The following is a 17,767-nucleotide window of genomic DNA, read 5'->3' as shown; positions in this document are numbered from 1 at the left end:
TTTAACTCCCAAATTGAAACAACACCTCAATTTCTATTGTACTAGACTAAAGAGCTAAAAAAGGTATAAGGAAACACTAGGATTTAGCCACGACGATGATTATTGTTTCAAACCCACACCCGGCAAAACCACGACTACGCCAGCTGAAACCCTTCCAATTTCTATTTAATTATTTCAAGTACATGGAATTGGAATAGTCTGTGCTGTGCATTCATCTTTCCCACTTGGGATCCGGATCACCATCATTTCTCTTCACCCACCACATGACTCATACTCCTAAATTTGTCCAAAACTAAAACTAGTACTTTTTACAAGGTGGCTGACTACTTTTACAAACATGTTCGTATGGAAACATAACATTACAAATTCGGTCAAACATATTAAATTAAATAAATTATACAAAATATTCATTAACCATAAATAGTTTCTATTTTATATTTTATTTTATTATCAATCAATTTGGTTATGAAGAATCAACTATGAATAACAACTAAAAACTTAAAAACAATGTAAAAGTGATGAGTTCTATTATGCGCTAACTACGTATTATTATATAGAAAGATTATCATTAATATTTAATACTGAATTAGCAACAGGTGTCTCAAGCACATACTAAATATTTAAGCACACTCTATATACCATGTACTTTTAAAATCAATTTGCACAGTTAGTTTTTGTTTTTCCCTCTTCCAAGGTGTTGCCCATGGGTTTCCAAAACCAGTCTTTGAAGTTTGAACCCCCTTATAAACCCCAACCAATGTCCAATACACACAAGGTTAAACAAATCACATTAATTAACTAATCATAATCAAATCCAATTCTACTTTCTCCAGTCTCAACATCACATGGAAGCTGCCACCCAGTTCCCCGGCTCCGCAGGCACTCTCGGCCGGCACCTCGCCCGCCGCCTCGTCGAGATCGGCGTCAGGGACGTCTTCTCCGTCCCCGGCGACTTCAACCTCACTCTCCTCGACCACCTCATCGCCGATCCTGACCTCAACCTCGTCGGCTGTTGCAACGAGCTCAACGCCGGCTACGCTGCCGACGGCTACGCCCGTTCCAAGGGAGTCGGCGCCTGCGTCGTCACCTTCACCGTCGGCGGCCTCAGCGTTATCAACGCCATCGCCGGCGCCTACAGCGAGAACCTCCCCGTCGTCTGCATCGTCGGCGGACCCAACTCCAACGACTACGGCACCAACAGGATCCTCCACCACACAATCGGATTACCCGATTTCTCACAGGAACTCCGCTGCTTCCAAACCATCACGTGCTTTCAGGTGCGCGGGACTGTAACCGACTCTAGCAGACTTGTAACTAACTTGTGTTATTCTGTTAGGTTGATTGGTTTTTCGAGGTAACTGACTCGATTATGATTTCTTGTGTTTCAGGCAGTGGTGAATAACTTGGAAGATGCACATGAGCAGATTGACACCGCAATCTCCACTGCGCTGAAGGAAAGCAAGCCTGTTTACATCAGCATAAGTTGCAACCTTCCTGGGATTCCACACCCAACTTTTTCCAGAGACCCTGTCCCATTTTTCCTTGCACCTAAGTATGTATACTATTCCCCTCCTCGCCTTCTCTACATTGTTAATCAATATCCCCTTTTTTAGCTTAATTCTGATATATTTTTATATAAATATATATTGATTACTGAATTAGTTATTTGACAATCACATATCTGGCTAAGTTCATTGCTAAATGACATGCTAATGCAATTGTAATTCTTTGTTAAGAGAGAATGTGGATTGAAAGAGTTATGTATAATTGTATATGCATATATTGTGTTACCTCACATCTTATCCTTATGAAGAGTGAATCCTGTCTAAGGGAAACTAATATCTTTTGGATTTGTGCAGGGTAAGCAATCAGCAAGGATTAGAAGCAGCAGTGGAAGCAACGGCTGAATTTCTAAACAAAGCTGTGAAACCCGTCATTGTTGGTGGGCCAAAACTAAGGTTTGCAAAGGCACAGAAGGCTTTTCTGGAGTTTGCAAATGCCAGTGGATATCCAATAGCTTGTATGCCCTCTGGAAAGGGGCTAGTGCCGGAGCATCATCCACACTTCATTGGGACATATTGGGGTGCTGTTAGTACCTCCTTTTGTGGCGAAATAGTGGAGTCTGCTGATGCATATGTTTTTATCGGCCCTATCTTCAACGACTATAGCTCCGTGGGATACTCCTTATTGATAAAGAAGGAGAAAGCTGTAATCGTACAGCCTAATCGCGTGACCATTGGCAATGGTCCTTCGTTGGGCTGGGTTTTCATGGCTGACTTCTTAACTGCATTGTCTAAGAAGGTTAAGAAAAATGGTGCAGCTTTGGAGAATTACCGACGAATATATGTTCCTCCAGGCATTCCTCTGAAGCGAGAGAAGGACGAACCTCTTAGAGTTAATGTTCTATTTAAGCACATTCAGGTATGTTCTATTTATCTGCTTATTAAAAATTCAAGTCAAATGGTTCTTTTTGACATGAGGTTTTTCTACCTGTTACTTGCTCCATGACTAAGATTTCATATCCTGCATAGCAAGTTCAGAGGATTCACTTTATCGTACAAATCATGCTAGTTTATGCAAGTGGTTCCCATTATATTACTAAAACGTATTAACTTTTTCTCCACTCACACATACTTTTACAGGAAATGCTAAGTGGGGATACTGCTGTAATAGCTGAAACTGGAGACTCATGGTTCAACTGTCAGAAGCTACATCTACCTGAGAATTGCGGGTATTTAAATTCATTTACAACTGCATCTAGCAAAATGCCAACGTTTATCTTTTTGGGGGTTAACATTGTCGTGCCTGAATTTGATCTTTCAGGTATGAATTCCAGATGCAATATGGGTCCATAGGTTGGTCAGTTGGTGCTACTCTTGGATATGCACAAGCTGCAAAAGATAAGCGTGTAATTGCTTGCATTGGAGATGGCAGTTTTCAGGTGAGTAATAAGATTATACAAGTTGCACCAACAGAAATGACCTTTCAAAGCATTTGATAATAATATGACTTCTTTTGTCTTCTTTATGTTTTGTTTTTGCCTAATAATTACGTCTAGTTCAAAACTTGCATTTTGAACACAGTATAAGTAAACTGGAACATCAATTTGATGCTTGAAGCACAAAGGGATTTAAGATATTCCTTATTTATCAGGTGACGGCACAGGATATTTCGACAATGATCCGCAGCGGACAAAGGAGCATCATCTTCCTCATTAACAACGGAGGTTATACAATTGAAGTTGAGATTCATGATGGCCCGTACAACGTGATCAAGAACTGGGATTACACTCGCTTTGTGGAAGCCATCCATAATGGAGAAGGCAAATGCTGGACTGCCAAGGTTAGCTTAAACTCAAACAATCCTGTGTTACTGTGATCTTACAATCATTACGAGCATTATCATTAACTGGAGTTACTATTTATAATGCTTGGAGTGTAGGTACGGACAGAGGAAGATCTAACAGAAGCAATTGCAACAGCAACAGGAGCACAGAAAGATTCACTATGTTTTATAGAAGTATTTGCGCACAAGGATGACACCAGCAAAGAGTTGTTAGAATGGGGATCCCGTGTTGCTGCTGCTAATAGCCGCCCCCCAAATCCTCAGTAGATTACTTGCTCCATTCTAATTTGTACATTTTCTTGTGTTATATTTCAGCCTTGGGGATGCTTAGATTGCTAAGCTGTTGCCCCCTGCTTTACCAATCTACTAAGCTCTGTTGCATGTAACATAAAAATTCTGAGATCCTGCTTCAGCCAATTTTCACTTCAATAAAGATACTGGCATACAGCCATTGTAAATTTGTGATGTGAGCGTAAAAATCCACATTGAAATTTGAGCAAATTGGCATTTATATAATTATATCATTCCACTCATTGTAGAATCTTTTCTATCTTACCCCCTTTCTTCCTGACTCCTGTAAGAAATAGGTAGCACTCTTTTTTGTTGGGTACGAGAGGTTAAGCCACTTTAATAATCACAATTTTTTTCTCCTAATATTCTCGTTAATTACAGCGGGTAATGTTTAAATATTTCCTTTTTGTTAATTACAACCGTAATTTAAAAAAAAAATGTCTAATATGAAAAGATTTTTTAAAAAATATTTCTACAAAAGCTGAAAACAAATAACTCTTTTGAAATTTTGATTTTTTTTTTTTAAAAAATTATTCAACTTTACACATTTACACTATAGTTTATTTTGTCGTAAAACTAAAAAGAAGAAAGTATTTATAAAATAATATCGGCTATTCTTTTTTTTTAATACTTTTATATTATATTAAAGAAGAATCCTAATCTGAATAACAATCAAAATAATAATATTTGACTTGTCTTACAAAATATTACTTGCCTAAAAGAATTTATTTCTTTTGTTTTATTTATCTTTCTCTTATATAGTCATAATTAATCTCATGATCAACATTTTTAATACAAAAATATTAGAAAAATAATTACTCAAAGTTTTTTATTTAATTTAATATATATTTTATACATGTAATATTTATAATTACACACTTATTACATAAAAAACTATTCAATTATTTTAGAAATAATTAAAAAATACAAAATAAAATAACCTTAAGTTGTTTTAGATTGATTTCTTTTCCTGTGTCTTATGACATATATTAGACTTACTATCAGTAGAAATTTTAAACTTTTTATTTTAATAAATAATTATATACACAATAAATATATTAAAACTAAAATTTACATCTTTTTCTATGAAAACTTCTTTTAATAAATAACTTTAAATTATACTTTTAGAGCATATATTAGCTAAACAAACTCTTAAATTCACTTTGCTTTTTGTAATATAATATAGTTATATTTTAATCTTAATTTTAATTTTAATATTTTAATTTAAACTTTAATTTAATTTAATTGTAATTAGAGAATATTATGTTTCATATTTTTATTGTTAAAATTATAATTAGACAGTAATAATAATATAAAAAAGAGATAAAGTTAGTAAGGAAAAAAGAGGATTCAGAACGAAAAAATTCTTTAATTTTTTAATATAAAATTTTATTTTAATTATAACGAAGAAATGATATATAGCACATTTTATTTATAAAAATTTAATAATATATAATAGATAATAAATTTGTATTTTATAATAACGGTTGATTTTAGTATAAAGTTAAATTAATTAGACATGCAAATAGTGTTGAAGAGTCTCTATTCTTTTTATTTAGAGGATTGTAAATAGTGTTGCAAATTGTATGGCTAAACCAGTTGCTTCTGGCGCGGATATTCACTCGAATTGGAGCCAAACACGAAGTGAACTTCAATATCTAATAAATTTAGATATAACCCTAACCAATTAAATTGGTTTTGTCTCTTTTTTTTCTTTCTTTTCTATTTAGTCACAAAAAAAAATTAATTAGACATGCGATTAAGACTCCCTAGGTAGCATTATCCTGTTTTTGTTATTAGCAATCTTGATGACTAGGAAACTAGAGGGAAAGAGAGGAGATAAGGAATTGGTCAGCGGAGCCTGAAGGGAGGAAGGTGCACGTGCAGGGTCCAAAAGTGCGAGTGACAATAGAGGTAGGTAGGTTAGGTGTGAGCAACAGAACGATGAGGATAAAACAGTCATTTTACTTACATTATTATAAACAACACCGAGTCACCAACTAAGAACAGACGCACTCTTTCTGCATTTGAATCAGAACCAATCAAATGGTTACCCACCGATAAATAAACAATCAGGAAAGTTGCGTTCCTGGGATTGGAATGAAGTGGTAGTTGCAATATGCTCTCTCTTTATACCAACTACGTATTTTGAACACAACTGAATCTATTAAATAAAAATTTAATTAAATCAATTAAATTCAAATCATTTAACGAATCTCACACATAACTTCACGTGAAGTGTTTTAACGCAAAATAACACTATATTTTAATGCAATTAGTGTCCGCATCATCTCTATATATACATACACGTTACGTTGGACACAACTAACAAATAAGCACGAGCCCATTCTTCCTTTTTATCATCATCACTTTGCATTTGCATGAACACTGAGTTGACACAGCAGAATTAGCATATGGCTTCTTCAAGGGCTTCGTTTCTGACAGTAGCGCTTCTTCTTCACGTGGCTGTTTCCTCCATTTTCATTTCCATTGCCACAGCAATATCATCTACCACCTCAAGCCGCTGCTACAGAGCAATATACAGCTTCGGTGATTCCCTTGCCGACACCGGAAACGCTTACTATGACACTCACACGCTCCCTTCATCACAAACTCTCGCATTGAACCTTCCTTATGGAGAAACCTACTTTCATCACCCAACTGGAAGATGGTCTAATGGCCGTCTCATCGTCGATTTCATCGGTAATTAATAGTATAAATAACCATAATAGCCGTTAGTTAGTTTCTTGCCAGTATATATAATTAGCTGAAAACTTAGGTGCAATCGACTTCACGTGAAGTTGATAGCTGAGAGCCGTTAGATGAAAATTTAGTCAAATCAGTCAGCTTTTAATTATCAACTTCATGTGAAGTCGACTGCACCTGAGTTTTCACCTATTAATTAATAATGTTCCTGTTTTAGTGGATTTTCTGTTGTTCTGATATGCTGTTTGTATATGCAGCTGAGAAAATGGGTGTTCCATTGCTGAAACCTTATCTGGGAATCAAGAACGGTAAGATTAAAGATTGGAACCCAATGGAGGGAGTGAATTTTGCAGTTGCAGGAGCCACTGCTTTGGATTCTAGCTTCTACTTAGAGAAGGGTATGTATAATGTTGCAACCAACTATTCTCTGAGAGTGCAGTTAGATTGGTTCATGGACTTGCTCCCTTCCATCTGTAATTCTTCTTCAGGTATGCTATATGTAGAAAAATAATATTTCTATATATATCTAAATACTATACATACAAATCGAGTGAATTGAAGTCTCTGCTTAACTAATTTATTCGGCAATACTTTATTATGAGTAATAAAACTTCGGTCTAATTTGATCTAACAGGGTGTAAAGAAGTTCTTGGAAGCTCGTTGTTTCTTGTTGGGGAGATTGGTGGCAATGATTTCAATCATCCTCTTTATCTAAATACGAGTATAAAAGAAGTCAGAACATATGTGCCACTTGTGATTAATGAAATTTCTTCAGCTATCAATGTAAGAGTTTCTGTGCATGATGACAAATACTTACTTTGTTTCATCAAGTCATGATTATAATTAATTGCTATAACATGCTTATTAATACCATTAAGGCCTTCCTAATACCTTTCATGATTCTTGTGATTTTCAGAAATTGATTAATTTGGGGGCTCAAACTCTCGTGGTTCCTGGAAACCTTCCTCTTGGATGCAATTTCAAGTATTTGACAACGTATGAAACTTCAGATAAGAGTGAATATGATGAAGCTGGTTGTTTGAAGTGGTTAAACAAGTTTACTCAATACTACAACAAGCAACTTTATGCTGAACTGAATCGACTTCAAGTGCTTCATCCCAATACAAATATCATCTATGCAGATTATTACCATGCTGTGTTGCCATTATATCAAACTCCAACACAATTTGGTACATAAGTCCTCAATCTTTTCTTATCTTTTTCAGTTCATGTGTATATATAATTATATATTTTAAATAAACGAGTTTTATAACAATGGAAGAGTATTTTTGGAGTAATTTATGTGATTTCTTCATGCAATTTCAGGATTTACGGAATCAATTTCAAGTGCTTGTTGCCCGCTTAGAGTTGCAAACAATTCTAATAATGGTGTGTGTTGTGGCAATCCGGGGGTGATTTCTTGTAAGGATCCATCTCAGTATATTTCTTGGGATGGCTTGCACTTGACCGAAGCAGCATACAAATGGATTGCCAAAGGTTTATTAAGTGGACCATATACTAATCCTAAAATTGGTATTTCATGTAATTCAGAAATATAGTTACTGCCCCGTCTTCACAAGAAGAATAGATATCTTTGTACTTGTTTTAACCATTTGTTATGTTTTTAAATTATATAATATAATTCTTTTAATGGTTTATTATTATATTCTTTTATAACGGAAAACAGTTATATTAGGTATACCATAGGGCATACGCTCAATATCAAACAACAAATTAATTATTTATAGGGATAAGTATTGTTTTGGTTCTAATGTTGAGGGTTAGAATCAAAACCGTCTCTAACGTAATTTTTTATTTAGAATCATCCTTAACATTTTTTTCGTATTAAAATCATCCTTTTAATTTTTTTGGATAAAAATATCCTCCACCACCACGAGCATCTTTACCTCCATCACAACCAGTACCAGCACCTCCACTACCAAGAATAACAACATCAATGAAATTAACACAAATTTAACAAGTCAATAAATTAACACAAATTCAACAATACCAAATCAACATACAACAACAATAAAATAAAAAAATAATAAATTAAAATCAGAATTAAAAGTAAAAACAGAAGAAGTCACAGAAGCAAAAGAAGTAGAAGCAGAAACTCAAGCAAAAGTCTAAGCAGATGCAAAAAGTAGAGGCCAAAGCAAAGAGCAGAAACTGAAGCAAGAAGAAGAAGTAGATGCAGAAGAAGCAGATTCAGAAGAAGAAACAGATGCATAACAGCATAAGCCGAAGTAGAACCACCGGCACTTTCCCGACGACAGCTCGTGGGTGAATCAACGGCAACGGCTCAGCGGCGTAGTCTCCCAATGACGACGCAACGGCGGCGACGAGCCCCTAGCAGCGCTGGCGCATCTCCTTTCTCTCTTCTCTTCTCCCCGTCGCAGTCCCTTTCTCCTATCTTCTTTCTTTCGGCGACGGCAACGACGACGGTAGTTTCAAGCTTCGCCGGCGCCGTCCCCCCTTCCCCCTCTTCCTTTCCCCTTTTCCCATTCACTCCCCTCCCCCCTTTGTGTACCTTTTTTCCTTTCTCCCCCCATGCGTTCTTTTCTTTTTTTTAATTTTATAATTTTTTGTTAAAATAGGGGTAGTAGTTTAGGAATAAAATTAAAAATTTTATTAAAAAAGATAATTTTAATACAAAAAAAACGTTAAAGATAATTCTAAATAAAAAATTACGTTGGAAATGGTTTCGATTCTGACCCTCAATATTAGGGACCAAAATAATACTTATCCCTTATTTATATAAATGATTTATTTATCTTATACCCTCAAAACATTAAAAAAAATTATTAAAAATATAAAAATTTTAAATTTTTAAAATATTTATTTTATATTCTCATTATTTATCTATATTTTTTTAAATATATATTAAAAATATGTTATTGAAAATTACATAAAAATTATATAAATGCTTAGAAGAAAAATAGATTAAAATTTAGAAACGTATACAAAAATTAAGTTTTAAAGTAGTGTCTAAAATTACTAAATTAGTAATCATCCTATAAAATGACGTCATGTGCCACAAATTAAGCGCCAAATTAACACAATAAAGGTGTTTAGGCTTGCCAATATATCAAAAAGAATTCACAGCAGCTTTTCGATAGCACCATTAACAGAAATTGCTTAAAGAACGACTATAGATCTTAAAGTGCAGCTTCATAGATAAAAATAGCAACTATTAACTTTAGAAATTAAACTTGAGGTAACTTCAGGGATCATTTAAGACTTAATTCCTAGCACAAAATACACATGGGGTTGATGTCTCTGTCTCCAATGCAATTTTCTTTTCCTTTTTTTATCGAGAAAAAAAATAAATTGTGTAGTGCAACCCCCAACCAAAGCACCAACCAACACTGACGACACTAAAGTCATTGTAATGGCTGCCTTTGAAGAAAGAAGCTGGTGTGCGTTAATGGTGATATTGATGACAGTAGTTGCTGAGGCAGCGACAGGTTCAGCATGCTACTCATCCATCTTCAGCTTCGGTGACTCCATTACCGACACCGGCAACTTGTATTTCAGTCATCAAACTACCGACCAACACTGCTTCTTCCCGCCGTACGGCAAAACCCACTTCCATCATCCTTCCGGTCGCTGCTCCGATGGGCGCCTCATCATTGATTTTATTGGTAACATTTTCTCTTCTCTTCTCTTTCATATCTATACACAATCTTGATGGATTTTGTTTGCAGCTGAGTATTTGGGGATTCAGTCCGTGAAACCCTACATTGGAATGAAGAACGGTAAATTGGAAGATTGGAGTGTGGGTCAGGCTGTTAATTTTGCTGTCATTGGAGCCACTGCTTTGGACGCCACTTTCTTCCAGGATATAGGTGTTCAAACTGGTGCTACTAATTATACTCTCTCTGTTCAATTCAATTGGTTCAACCAATTCCTTTCTTATCTCTGCACTTCTTCCACAAGTACGACTTTTCCAATTCTATTCTCTCTTGTTGTTTATCATTGGTATTACTCTTATACGTGTTTCAAATGTTCGTGATACGAATAGTTCAAGTATTATTTAGAAAATATTAGTTTATACTTTTAGAATGTTTTAATGTAATTTAATATATTTTGATTTCGTTTATTTAATTATTAGATTGGGCCTTATGTTTATGGACTTTAGGGTTTTCTTTGTTTTAATCCAATAAGAGGTTATAAATACCTTTTTAGTTATTGTAGTCGTCATAGAACGATTTAGAGACTTCAAAACCCCTTTTTGGTTTCATGATAAAATCATGGTGTGGACAATTGAGGTTGAGGAGTCCCTTTACTGATGCATCGGAAAATTGAGTAGAAGGTTGAGGAGTTCATTTGATTCAATTCCCAAACTATGACGTTCACAAGTTATCCCTTGTTGCATCAAGAAATTGGATAGAAAGTAGAATGATTCTCTTTATACTCAATTTCAATCTATCTTTTTTATTTCTATTCAATTTCAATTCTTGTCTTGTTTATCTTTTATTTCTTTATCATACTCTTTCTTAATTATTAAGGAATTTGGCAGGCTGTGAACAAATTCTTAGGGATTCGCTATTTGTTGTGGGTGAAATTGGAGGGAATGACTTCAATTTTCCCTTCTTTGCAAAAAGGAGCATAGCAGAGGTTAAGTCATACGTTCCACAAATAATCCATGCAATAAGCTCACCCATCACTGTAAGATTAATATTCATATGTTACCTTAATACGTTACTTGATATTTTGATAAATCCCTAAAACTAAAATGCTGTGTGTCACAACAGGAGTTGATTGGTCTAGGGGCTCGCACAGTGATGGTTCCTGGGGTTTGGCCAATAGGATGCAGTGCAATGTATTTAACACTATATGAAACCCAAGATGAAAGCCAATATGACTCAACAGGATGCTTGAAGTGGGTAAATGACTTCACTCAATATTTCAACCAGAAGCTCCAAGATGAAATACAAAGCCTTCGTGGACTTTATCCTCATGTCAATATCTTCTATGCTGATTATTACAATGCTGCTTTGCCACTATTTAGTGATCCCACAAAATTTGGTACTATATATATTGAACCCTTCATAGTTCATAGTGTGCTTTCACAATCCGTGACTAATAGATGTATTTTGATGGCAATACAGGTTTTAAGAAGACTCTGAAAGCCTGCTGTGGAAATGGTGGTCCGTACAACTACAATTCATCAGCGACTTGTGGGGAGCCAGGGGTGCTTGCTTGTGATGATCCTTCTCATTATATTGTATGGGATGGTATTCATTTGACCGAGGCCACACATAAATTGATTGCCCAAGCTTTAGTCAAAGGACCATACTCTGCCCTTGGTTCCTTGTGCTCCATGAATGCCAGCGTCGGATATCACGATAATCTTAGCATCTCTTGATGTCTTATTATGAAAGGGCAGTCTACTCTGTACGAATGAGTGAATCATTTTAGTCATTTAATAAGAATTGTTTGTGACTCATGAGTAAAATACCCATAGTCGTCCTGAGATTTGCGTAAATACTCGATATAATTCTCAAGATCCCGATTTCCCTATTTTAGTCCTTTAGATAAAGCTCCGAGCACTCAAAGTGATTCCTGGGCATATTTTTGGTGATGAGTTATCACTGGAGCACTGACGTGGCCTCTGTTTGCCAGGTTGGAAGGGTCCAATGACTATCCGAGCTGGCCAATTTTCAATTTGTACCCACGTTAGTCCCTTTCTTTATACCTAACCTTAAATCCCCAAATTTTTGTAAACTTCATCTCTTTTTCTTGTTCATCGCACTCTCCTCATTCTTCCGTTGGGGGCTGTTACTCATGTCGATAATGGGTGGGGGTAGCACTGTAGGTGGAAGCTCTGTTCGTTCTCCATTTATTTGAAACTGGACGTGAACACCAACCAAGAGCAGAAGATCGGAACTGCCAGAATGGTGCGGTTGTGAAGACAATGAAGGTGTCTGAAATCATTCATGAAAGAAGTTGTGTTCTTGGGTCGATGGATAATCTGTATGAGAAGGTACAAGTATTAAGCAAAGAATGGTATAGCACATCTATAAGAATGATAAAAAATGAAGAATAAAAATATTGTAGAAAGAATGAAGAATGAAAACTTGTGAGTCAGTTTATATGCAGAGTATAAATCATGATACAACAACAACAACAACAACAAAGCCTTGTCCCACTAAGTGGGGTCGGCTACATGAATCAAACGACGCTATTGTGCTCTGTCATGTATCATGTCTACAGAGAGACCGTTTACATGTAGATCTCGTTTGACCACCTTATGGATGGTCTTCTTAGGTCTTCCTCTGCCTTTCGTCCTTTGTCCATCTTCCATCTCATCCACTCTCCTGACTGGATATTCTATCGGTCTTCTTCTCATATGTCCAAACCACCTGAGACGCGATTCAACAATCTTTTCCACAATGGGTGCTACTCCAACTCTCTCCCTTATGTCTTCATTCCTTATTTTATCCAATCGCGTATGACAACTCATCCATCTCAACATCTTCATCTCTGCCACACTCAGCTTATGTTCGTGCTCCCCTTTAGCCGCCCAACACTCCGTACCATACAGCATAGCCGGTTTTATAGCGGTGCGATAGAATTTACCTTTAAGTTTTAAAGGCACTTTTTTGTCACATATAAAACCAGATGCACTCCGCCATTTTGGCCAACCTGCTTGGATCCTATGATTTACATCCTGTTCAATCTCTCCATTATCCTGTATGATGCACCCAAGATACTTAAAACTTTTAACTTTTCGTAGGATGTTTTCTCCAATCTTCACCTTTATATTGTAGTTTTCCCTTCCCAGACTGAACTTACATTCCATATATTCCGTCTTGCTACGGCTTATGCGCAGACAATACACTTCTAAAGTTTCTCTCCATAACTCCAACTTCTTATTTAGGTCTTCCCTTGTCTCTCCCATAAGGACGATATCATCGGCAAAAAGCATGCACCATGGCACAGGCTATTGGATGTGCTCTGTGAGTACTTCCAAGACTAATGTGAAAATGTATGGACTTAAGGATGATCCCTGGTGTAATCTTGTACCAATAGGGAATTCCTCTGTCACACCACCTTGAGTCTTCACACTAGTTATGGCCCCATCATACATGTCTTTAATTGCCCGAATATATGCGATCCTTACTCTCCTCTTTTCTAAAACCTTCCATAAGACCTCCCTTGGTACCCTATCATACGCTTTTTTTAAATCAATAAACACTATATGTAGATCCCTTTTATTACTATGATACCTCTCCATCATCCTTCTTAATAGGTATATCGCTTCAGTAGTAGATCTTCCTGGCATAAATCCAAATTGGTTCTCTGTTACTTGTGTCTCTTTTCTCAACCTCTGTTCTATCACCCTTTTCCATAACTTCATAGTATGACTCATAAGCTTAATCCCTCTATAGTTTCCACAACTTTGTATCCCCCTTATTCTTGTAGATAGGTACCAAGGTGCTCTTTCTCCACTCATCAGGCATCTTCCTTGACCTTAAAATCTCATTAAAAAGCTTGGTTAACCAGTTGATGCCTTTTTCTCCAAGACCCTTCCAGACCTCAATCGGGATATTATCAGGTCCTACTGCCCTGCCATTTTTCATCTGTTTTAGAGCCTCTTTTACCTCGAAGTCTCGAATCCTTCGATAGTAGTCAAAGTTTTGATCTTCTTCCCTTATGCATAATCGACCAAGGCTCGGAAGAGTCTTCTGTCCCTCATTAAATAACTCGTAGAAGTAGCTCTTCCACCTTTCATTAATCTTCTCCTCTTGAGCCAACACCTCTCCATCCTTATCCTTTATGCACTTAACCTGATCCAAATCTCTCGTTCTTCTTTTCCGACTCTTTGCGATTCTATATATACATTTTTCTCTTTCTTTCGTGTCCAAAGACTAGTAGAGACCCTCATATGCTCTTGTTCTTACTTCACTTACAGCCACTTTTGTCTCTTTCTTAGCCGCCTTATATTTTTCCCAGTTATTTGCATTGCGGCATAAAGACCACTCTTTAAAGCATTCCCTTTTTATCTTTATCTTTTCTTGTATACTCGCATTCCACTACCAGGACTCTTTGTCTCTTGGTCCTATTCTTTTAGATTCACCAAAATTTTCTTTTGCTGTTCTTCTAATAACTTCTGCCATCTCCCTCCACATCTCTTCCGCGCTTCCATTCCCATCCCACTTTGCCTCTTCTCCTACCCGTCTTAGGAAACTTCTTTGTTCCCCACCTTTCATCCGCCACCACCTCGTCCTTGGGTTCTTCGTATGATGTCTTTTCTTCAACTTTTACTCAACGCGAAAATCCATGGCGAGCACCCTATGTTGTGTTGTCAAACTCTCTCCCGGGATAATTTTACAGTTAATGCAAAATTTTTGGTCAACTCTCCTCAACAAGAAGAAGTCGATTTGAGAGCTTGTCATGCCACTCTTATAGGTTATAAGATGTTCGTCTCTCTTTTTAAAACATGTATTTGCGATGAGAAGATCAAAGGTTGAGGAAAAGTCTAAAATAGTTTTACCCTCGACATTGATCACCCCGAAACTATGGCCTCCGTGAATACTCCCATATCCAGTCACTTCTCTCCCAACATGGCCATTTAAATCTCCTCCTAAGAAAATCTTATCTCCCAAAGGTATGCCTTGAACCAAACTCTCTAGATCCTCCCAAAACCTTATCTTGTGTTGTTCGTCCGAACCCACTTGCGGTGCATAGGTACTAATCACATGGAAAATACCTCCCTCCACCACAAGTTTGATAGAGATGATCCGATCTCCCACCCTCTTGACATCCACTACGTCCTTTTTCCACTGCTTATCCATAATTATTCCAACCTCATTCCTATTCTTCACCTTTCATGTATACCAAAGTTTGAAACCAGAAGTATCCAACTCCTTAGCCTTTGCACCAACCCATTTCGTTTATTGTAGACACATAATGTTAATCTTCCTCCTTATCATGGTGTCCACCACCTCCATGGACTTTCCTGTTAGAGTGCCTATGTTCCATGTCCCCAATCTCAACCTTCTGTTGCTTCGACCTTTACCTTTTATTTTGTGAACTAGCTTATTTACCCTCGTCCGTTCACGAAAACGCGAGAACCCTTGCTCATTTAACACTATATTCGGGCACCGATGCAGCGGCTCTTGCTTTGACACCGTACTCGAGCCATACGGCGCGTTGCTTCCGGGCAACGACATAGTTTTAGTGCAATAATGTCTTTGATTCATGTCATGGGGGTTCGGCTATATTTTTATGTTGGTTGCCGAAGACCTAACACAACCCTCCTCCTTTATCCGGGTTTGGGACCGGCTATGTACCGCAAGTGTAACATAGGCGGAGTTAGAGTATAAATCATGATGAAAAACATAAATATATATTGAAAAAATAAGAATAGTGTTGTGTGTGTATCTATTGAAGTTGTTATATTACCAAATTCATGTGTCATCAACTTGAATGGCGGGGATCTGGGAGATTTTGGGCTAAAGCTGTGGATCCTTCATCTGACATCGTTTGTTCAGAAAAAGACTTCCCCAGATGTTGAGTTGTATTAGAGAGGTAGGCAGTTTTTCTCCCTCCATATTCTTCAACTTGGGACAATCAACAATGGCTAAATGTTGGAGGGAGGTGAGGTGAGGTGAGAAGAGTGCGATGAACAAGAAGAAGAGATGCAGTTTACGAAAATTTGGGGATATAGGGTTCGACATAAAGGGAGGGACCAACGCGTGTACAAATTGAAAATTGGAACCCTCCAGCATGGTAAACAGAGGCTACGTCAGCGTTTCGGTGATGACTCATCACAAAAAATATGTTCAGGGACCACTTTGAGTTTTCGAAACTCTATCTGAAGGACTAAAATGGAAAAATCGGAAGCTTAAGGATTACATTTAGTATTTACGCGAATCTCAGGGACGACTATGGGTATTTACTCAACATTTCCCACTTAATATAATACTTGATGAAAGTTCAGGTACAATCGACTTCATGTGAAGTTGATAGCTGAGAGCCATTAGATGAAACTTTAGTCAAATTAGTTAAATCATTTAATTACTCTCAGATATCAACTCTATGTGAAATCGACTGCACCTGAGTTCTCACCATAATACTTTTTTGTCGACATGATGGCCTCTGATCTCAAACACTACTCATCAAACAAAATTTAAGAGAATCATTAACATATATAAAGATTCTTTCTCCTACAAAATTGAAAAAGAAAAAACAAATTAAAACGGATTTTTATTTTTGATATGCCAATTAAGTTTGTGTAATACGGAGAAATGAGGCTTTGGCTGTCTAATGCATAGATATAGGATTCATTACGGTGTCTACAGAAATTGGTAAAATCGATTTAAAAGAAATCGTTAATAACAATTTCTCTAAAGAGAAAATAAGGTGAAAGAAAAATAAGGAATGGTTGGATTATTAATCAATGACCGGGATTAATGCCTGAATCTAAGACTATTGTCTTTGTAGTGTGTGTTTGAATTACAGTTTGCAAAAAAAAGTTTGTATAAAATTGATTTTGTAAAATTGATTTTGATTAAAAATGAGTTGATATTAACGTGATTTGTGTTTGGTAATTTTTATTTAAGATAGATTATAGTAAACTAAATATTTTTTAGATTACATTATTCAAAATTACTTTTAAATGAAAAATTATAAAAGATGACATAAATTTAAATAATTATTTTATGTTATTTTATAATTTTATTTTAAATATTTAAATAAATTTTAATATTTTTAGTACTTTCAGTATTCTTTATAATTAGTACTCTAATAGGTTTAATAAAATCATAATACAAAATAAAAAAAATATTCCATACAAAAAAATAATAATAATAGTAAAAAAATCAGAAATTTTATAAAAAATAATAATATACATAAGAAAGTATTAGAAAAAATATTATAAAAAAATAATAAACATATGAATATGAAAGACATAATTGGTACATAGAACATAAAGTTCAATCCAACGTGAAAAGATCATGAAAAAGTTAGAATTTTTAGCTTTTGATAAACTAAAGTTGAAGACAGAAATTACTTCTGCGTTTACATGATAAAAATATTGTTAAACATAAAGTTCAAAGAATATCCAAAAAAAATATTCCTTTTTAAATTCATTAGTCACGATTTTTTGTGACAATGATCAGTGTATTATATTAAATTAGTGTAATATCACCGTATTACACTCCTGGTTTTATAATATCCAAAAAAAAAATTGCCAATTGAAACAACCATTTCCTGATGTCTCCCTCTCTCTCTCTACTATCACCATTGTTTGAGAAAAAACGACAACGACCACCTAACAGCCAACACCCTGCCCCATATGAGTACGACCATATATCAGTGATCACTTTTATTGCAATGGCCACTTCATGGCCTCGTAGAAAGATAAGGCATATGTGGCTGAACACTAATGAATGTCCATGATTATACTTCT

The 17,767-nt window shown here is 35.9% G+C and overlaps 3 protein-coding genes across 3 annotated transcripts; all 3 read left to right on the top strand.

Annotated features, from left to right (window-relative positions):
* Positions 1–669: 669 nt before the first annotated feature.
* On the top strand, positions 670–3,846 carry LOC130955287 (pyruvate decarboxylase 1). The gene is made up of 7 exons (XM_057882121.1): positions 670–1,277; positions 1,389–1,552; positions 1,860–2,421; positions 2,643–2,731; positions 2,824–2,941; positions 3,154–3,342; positions 3,442–3,846. Exons 1-7 carry the CDS (start codon positions 846–848, stop codon positions 3,610–3,612), a joined length of 1,725 nt encoding a protein of 574 aa, XP_057738104.1. The 5' UTR covers positions 670–845; the 3' UTR covers positions 3,613–3,846.
* A 2,132-nt stretch (positions 3,847–5,978) lies between these two features.
* LOC130955288 (GDSL esterase/lipase At1g28610-like) lies at positions 5,979–7,952 on the top strand. Its single transcript, XM_057882122.1, has 5 exons — positions 5,979–6,339; positions 6,600–6,830; positions 6,977–7,125; positions 7,259–7,532; positions 7,669–7,952. The coding sequence occupies exons 1-5, from the start codon at positions 6,051–6,053 to the stop codon at positions 7,899–7,901; spliced, it is 1,176 nt and encodes a 391-aa protein (XP_057738105.1). The 5' UTR covers positions 5,979–6,050; the 3' UTR covers positions 7,902–7,952.
* A 1,653-nt stretch (positions 7,953–9,605) lies between these two features.
* Positions 9,606–11,882, top strand: LOC130954926 (GDSL esterase/lipase At1g28590-like). The gene is made up of 5 exons (XM_057881696.1): positions 9,606–9,989; positions 10,053–10,283; positions 10,868–11,016; positions 11,103–11,376; positions 11,460–11,882. Exons 1-5 carry the CDS (start codon positions 9,737–9,739, stop codon positions 11,714–11,716), a joined length of 1,164 nt encoding a protein of 387 aa, XP_057737679.1. The 5' UTR covers positions 9,606–9,736; the 3' UTR covers positions 11,717–11,882.
* The last annotated feature ends 5,885 nt before the right edge of the window (positions 11,883–17,767 follow it).

The sequence above is a fragment of the Arachis stenosperma genome, chromosome 10 (genome assembly GCF_014773155.1).
Source record: "Arachis stenosperma cultivar V10309 chromosome 10, arast.V10309.gnm1.PFL2, whole genome shotgun sequence".
NCBI lineage: Eukaryota > Viridiplantae > Streptophyta > Magnoliopsida > Fabales > Fabaceae > Arachis > Arachis stenosperma.
Note: the sequence above shows the minus strand (reverse complement) of the source record. Positions and strands in the feature narration are given on the sequence as shown.

Coding starts and splice junctions, on each gene's coding strand:
- LOC130955287 (XM_057882121.1), top strand. CDS start 846: ATGGAAGCTGCCACCCAGTTCCCCGGCTCCGCAGGCACTCTCGGCCGG. Junction 2,422..2,642: donor TTCTATTTAAGCACATTCAG/GTATGTTCTATT, acceptor ATACTTTTACAG/GAAATGCTAAGTGGGGATAC. Junction 2,732..2,823: donor CATCTACCTGAGAATTGCGG/GTATTTAAATTC, acceptor TTGATCTTTCAG/GTATGAATTCCAGATGCAAT.
- LOC130955288 (XM_057882122.1), top strand. CDS start 6,051: ATGGCTTCTTCAAGGGCTTCGTTTCTGACAGTAGCGCTTCTTCTTCAC. Junction 6,340..6,599: donor TCTCATCGTCGATTTCATCG/GTAATTAATAGT, acceptor TTGTATATGCAG/CTGAGAAAATGGGTGTTCCA. Junction 7,126..7,258: donor AAATTTCTTCAGCTATCAAT/GTAAGAGTTTCT, acceptor TGTGATTTTCAG/AAATTGATTAATTTGGGGGC.
- LOC130954926 (XM_057881696.1), top strand. CDS start 9,737: ATGGCTGCCTTTGAAGAAAGAAGCTGGTGTGCGTTAATGGTGATATTG. Junction 9,990..10,052: donor CCTCATCATTGATTTTATTG/GTAACATTTTCT, acceptor TTTTGTTTGCAG/CTGAGTATTTGGGGATTCAG. Junction 10,284..10,867: donor TCTCTGCACTTCTTCCACAA/GTACGACTTTTC, acceptor GGAATTTGGCAG/GCTGTGAACAAATTCTTAGG.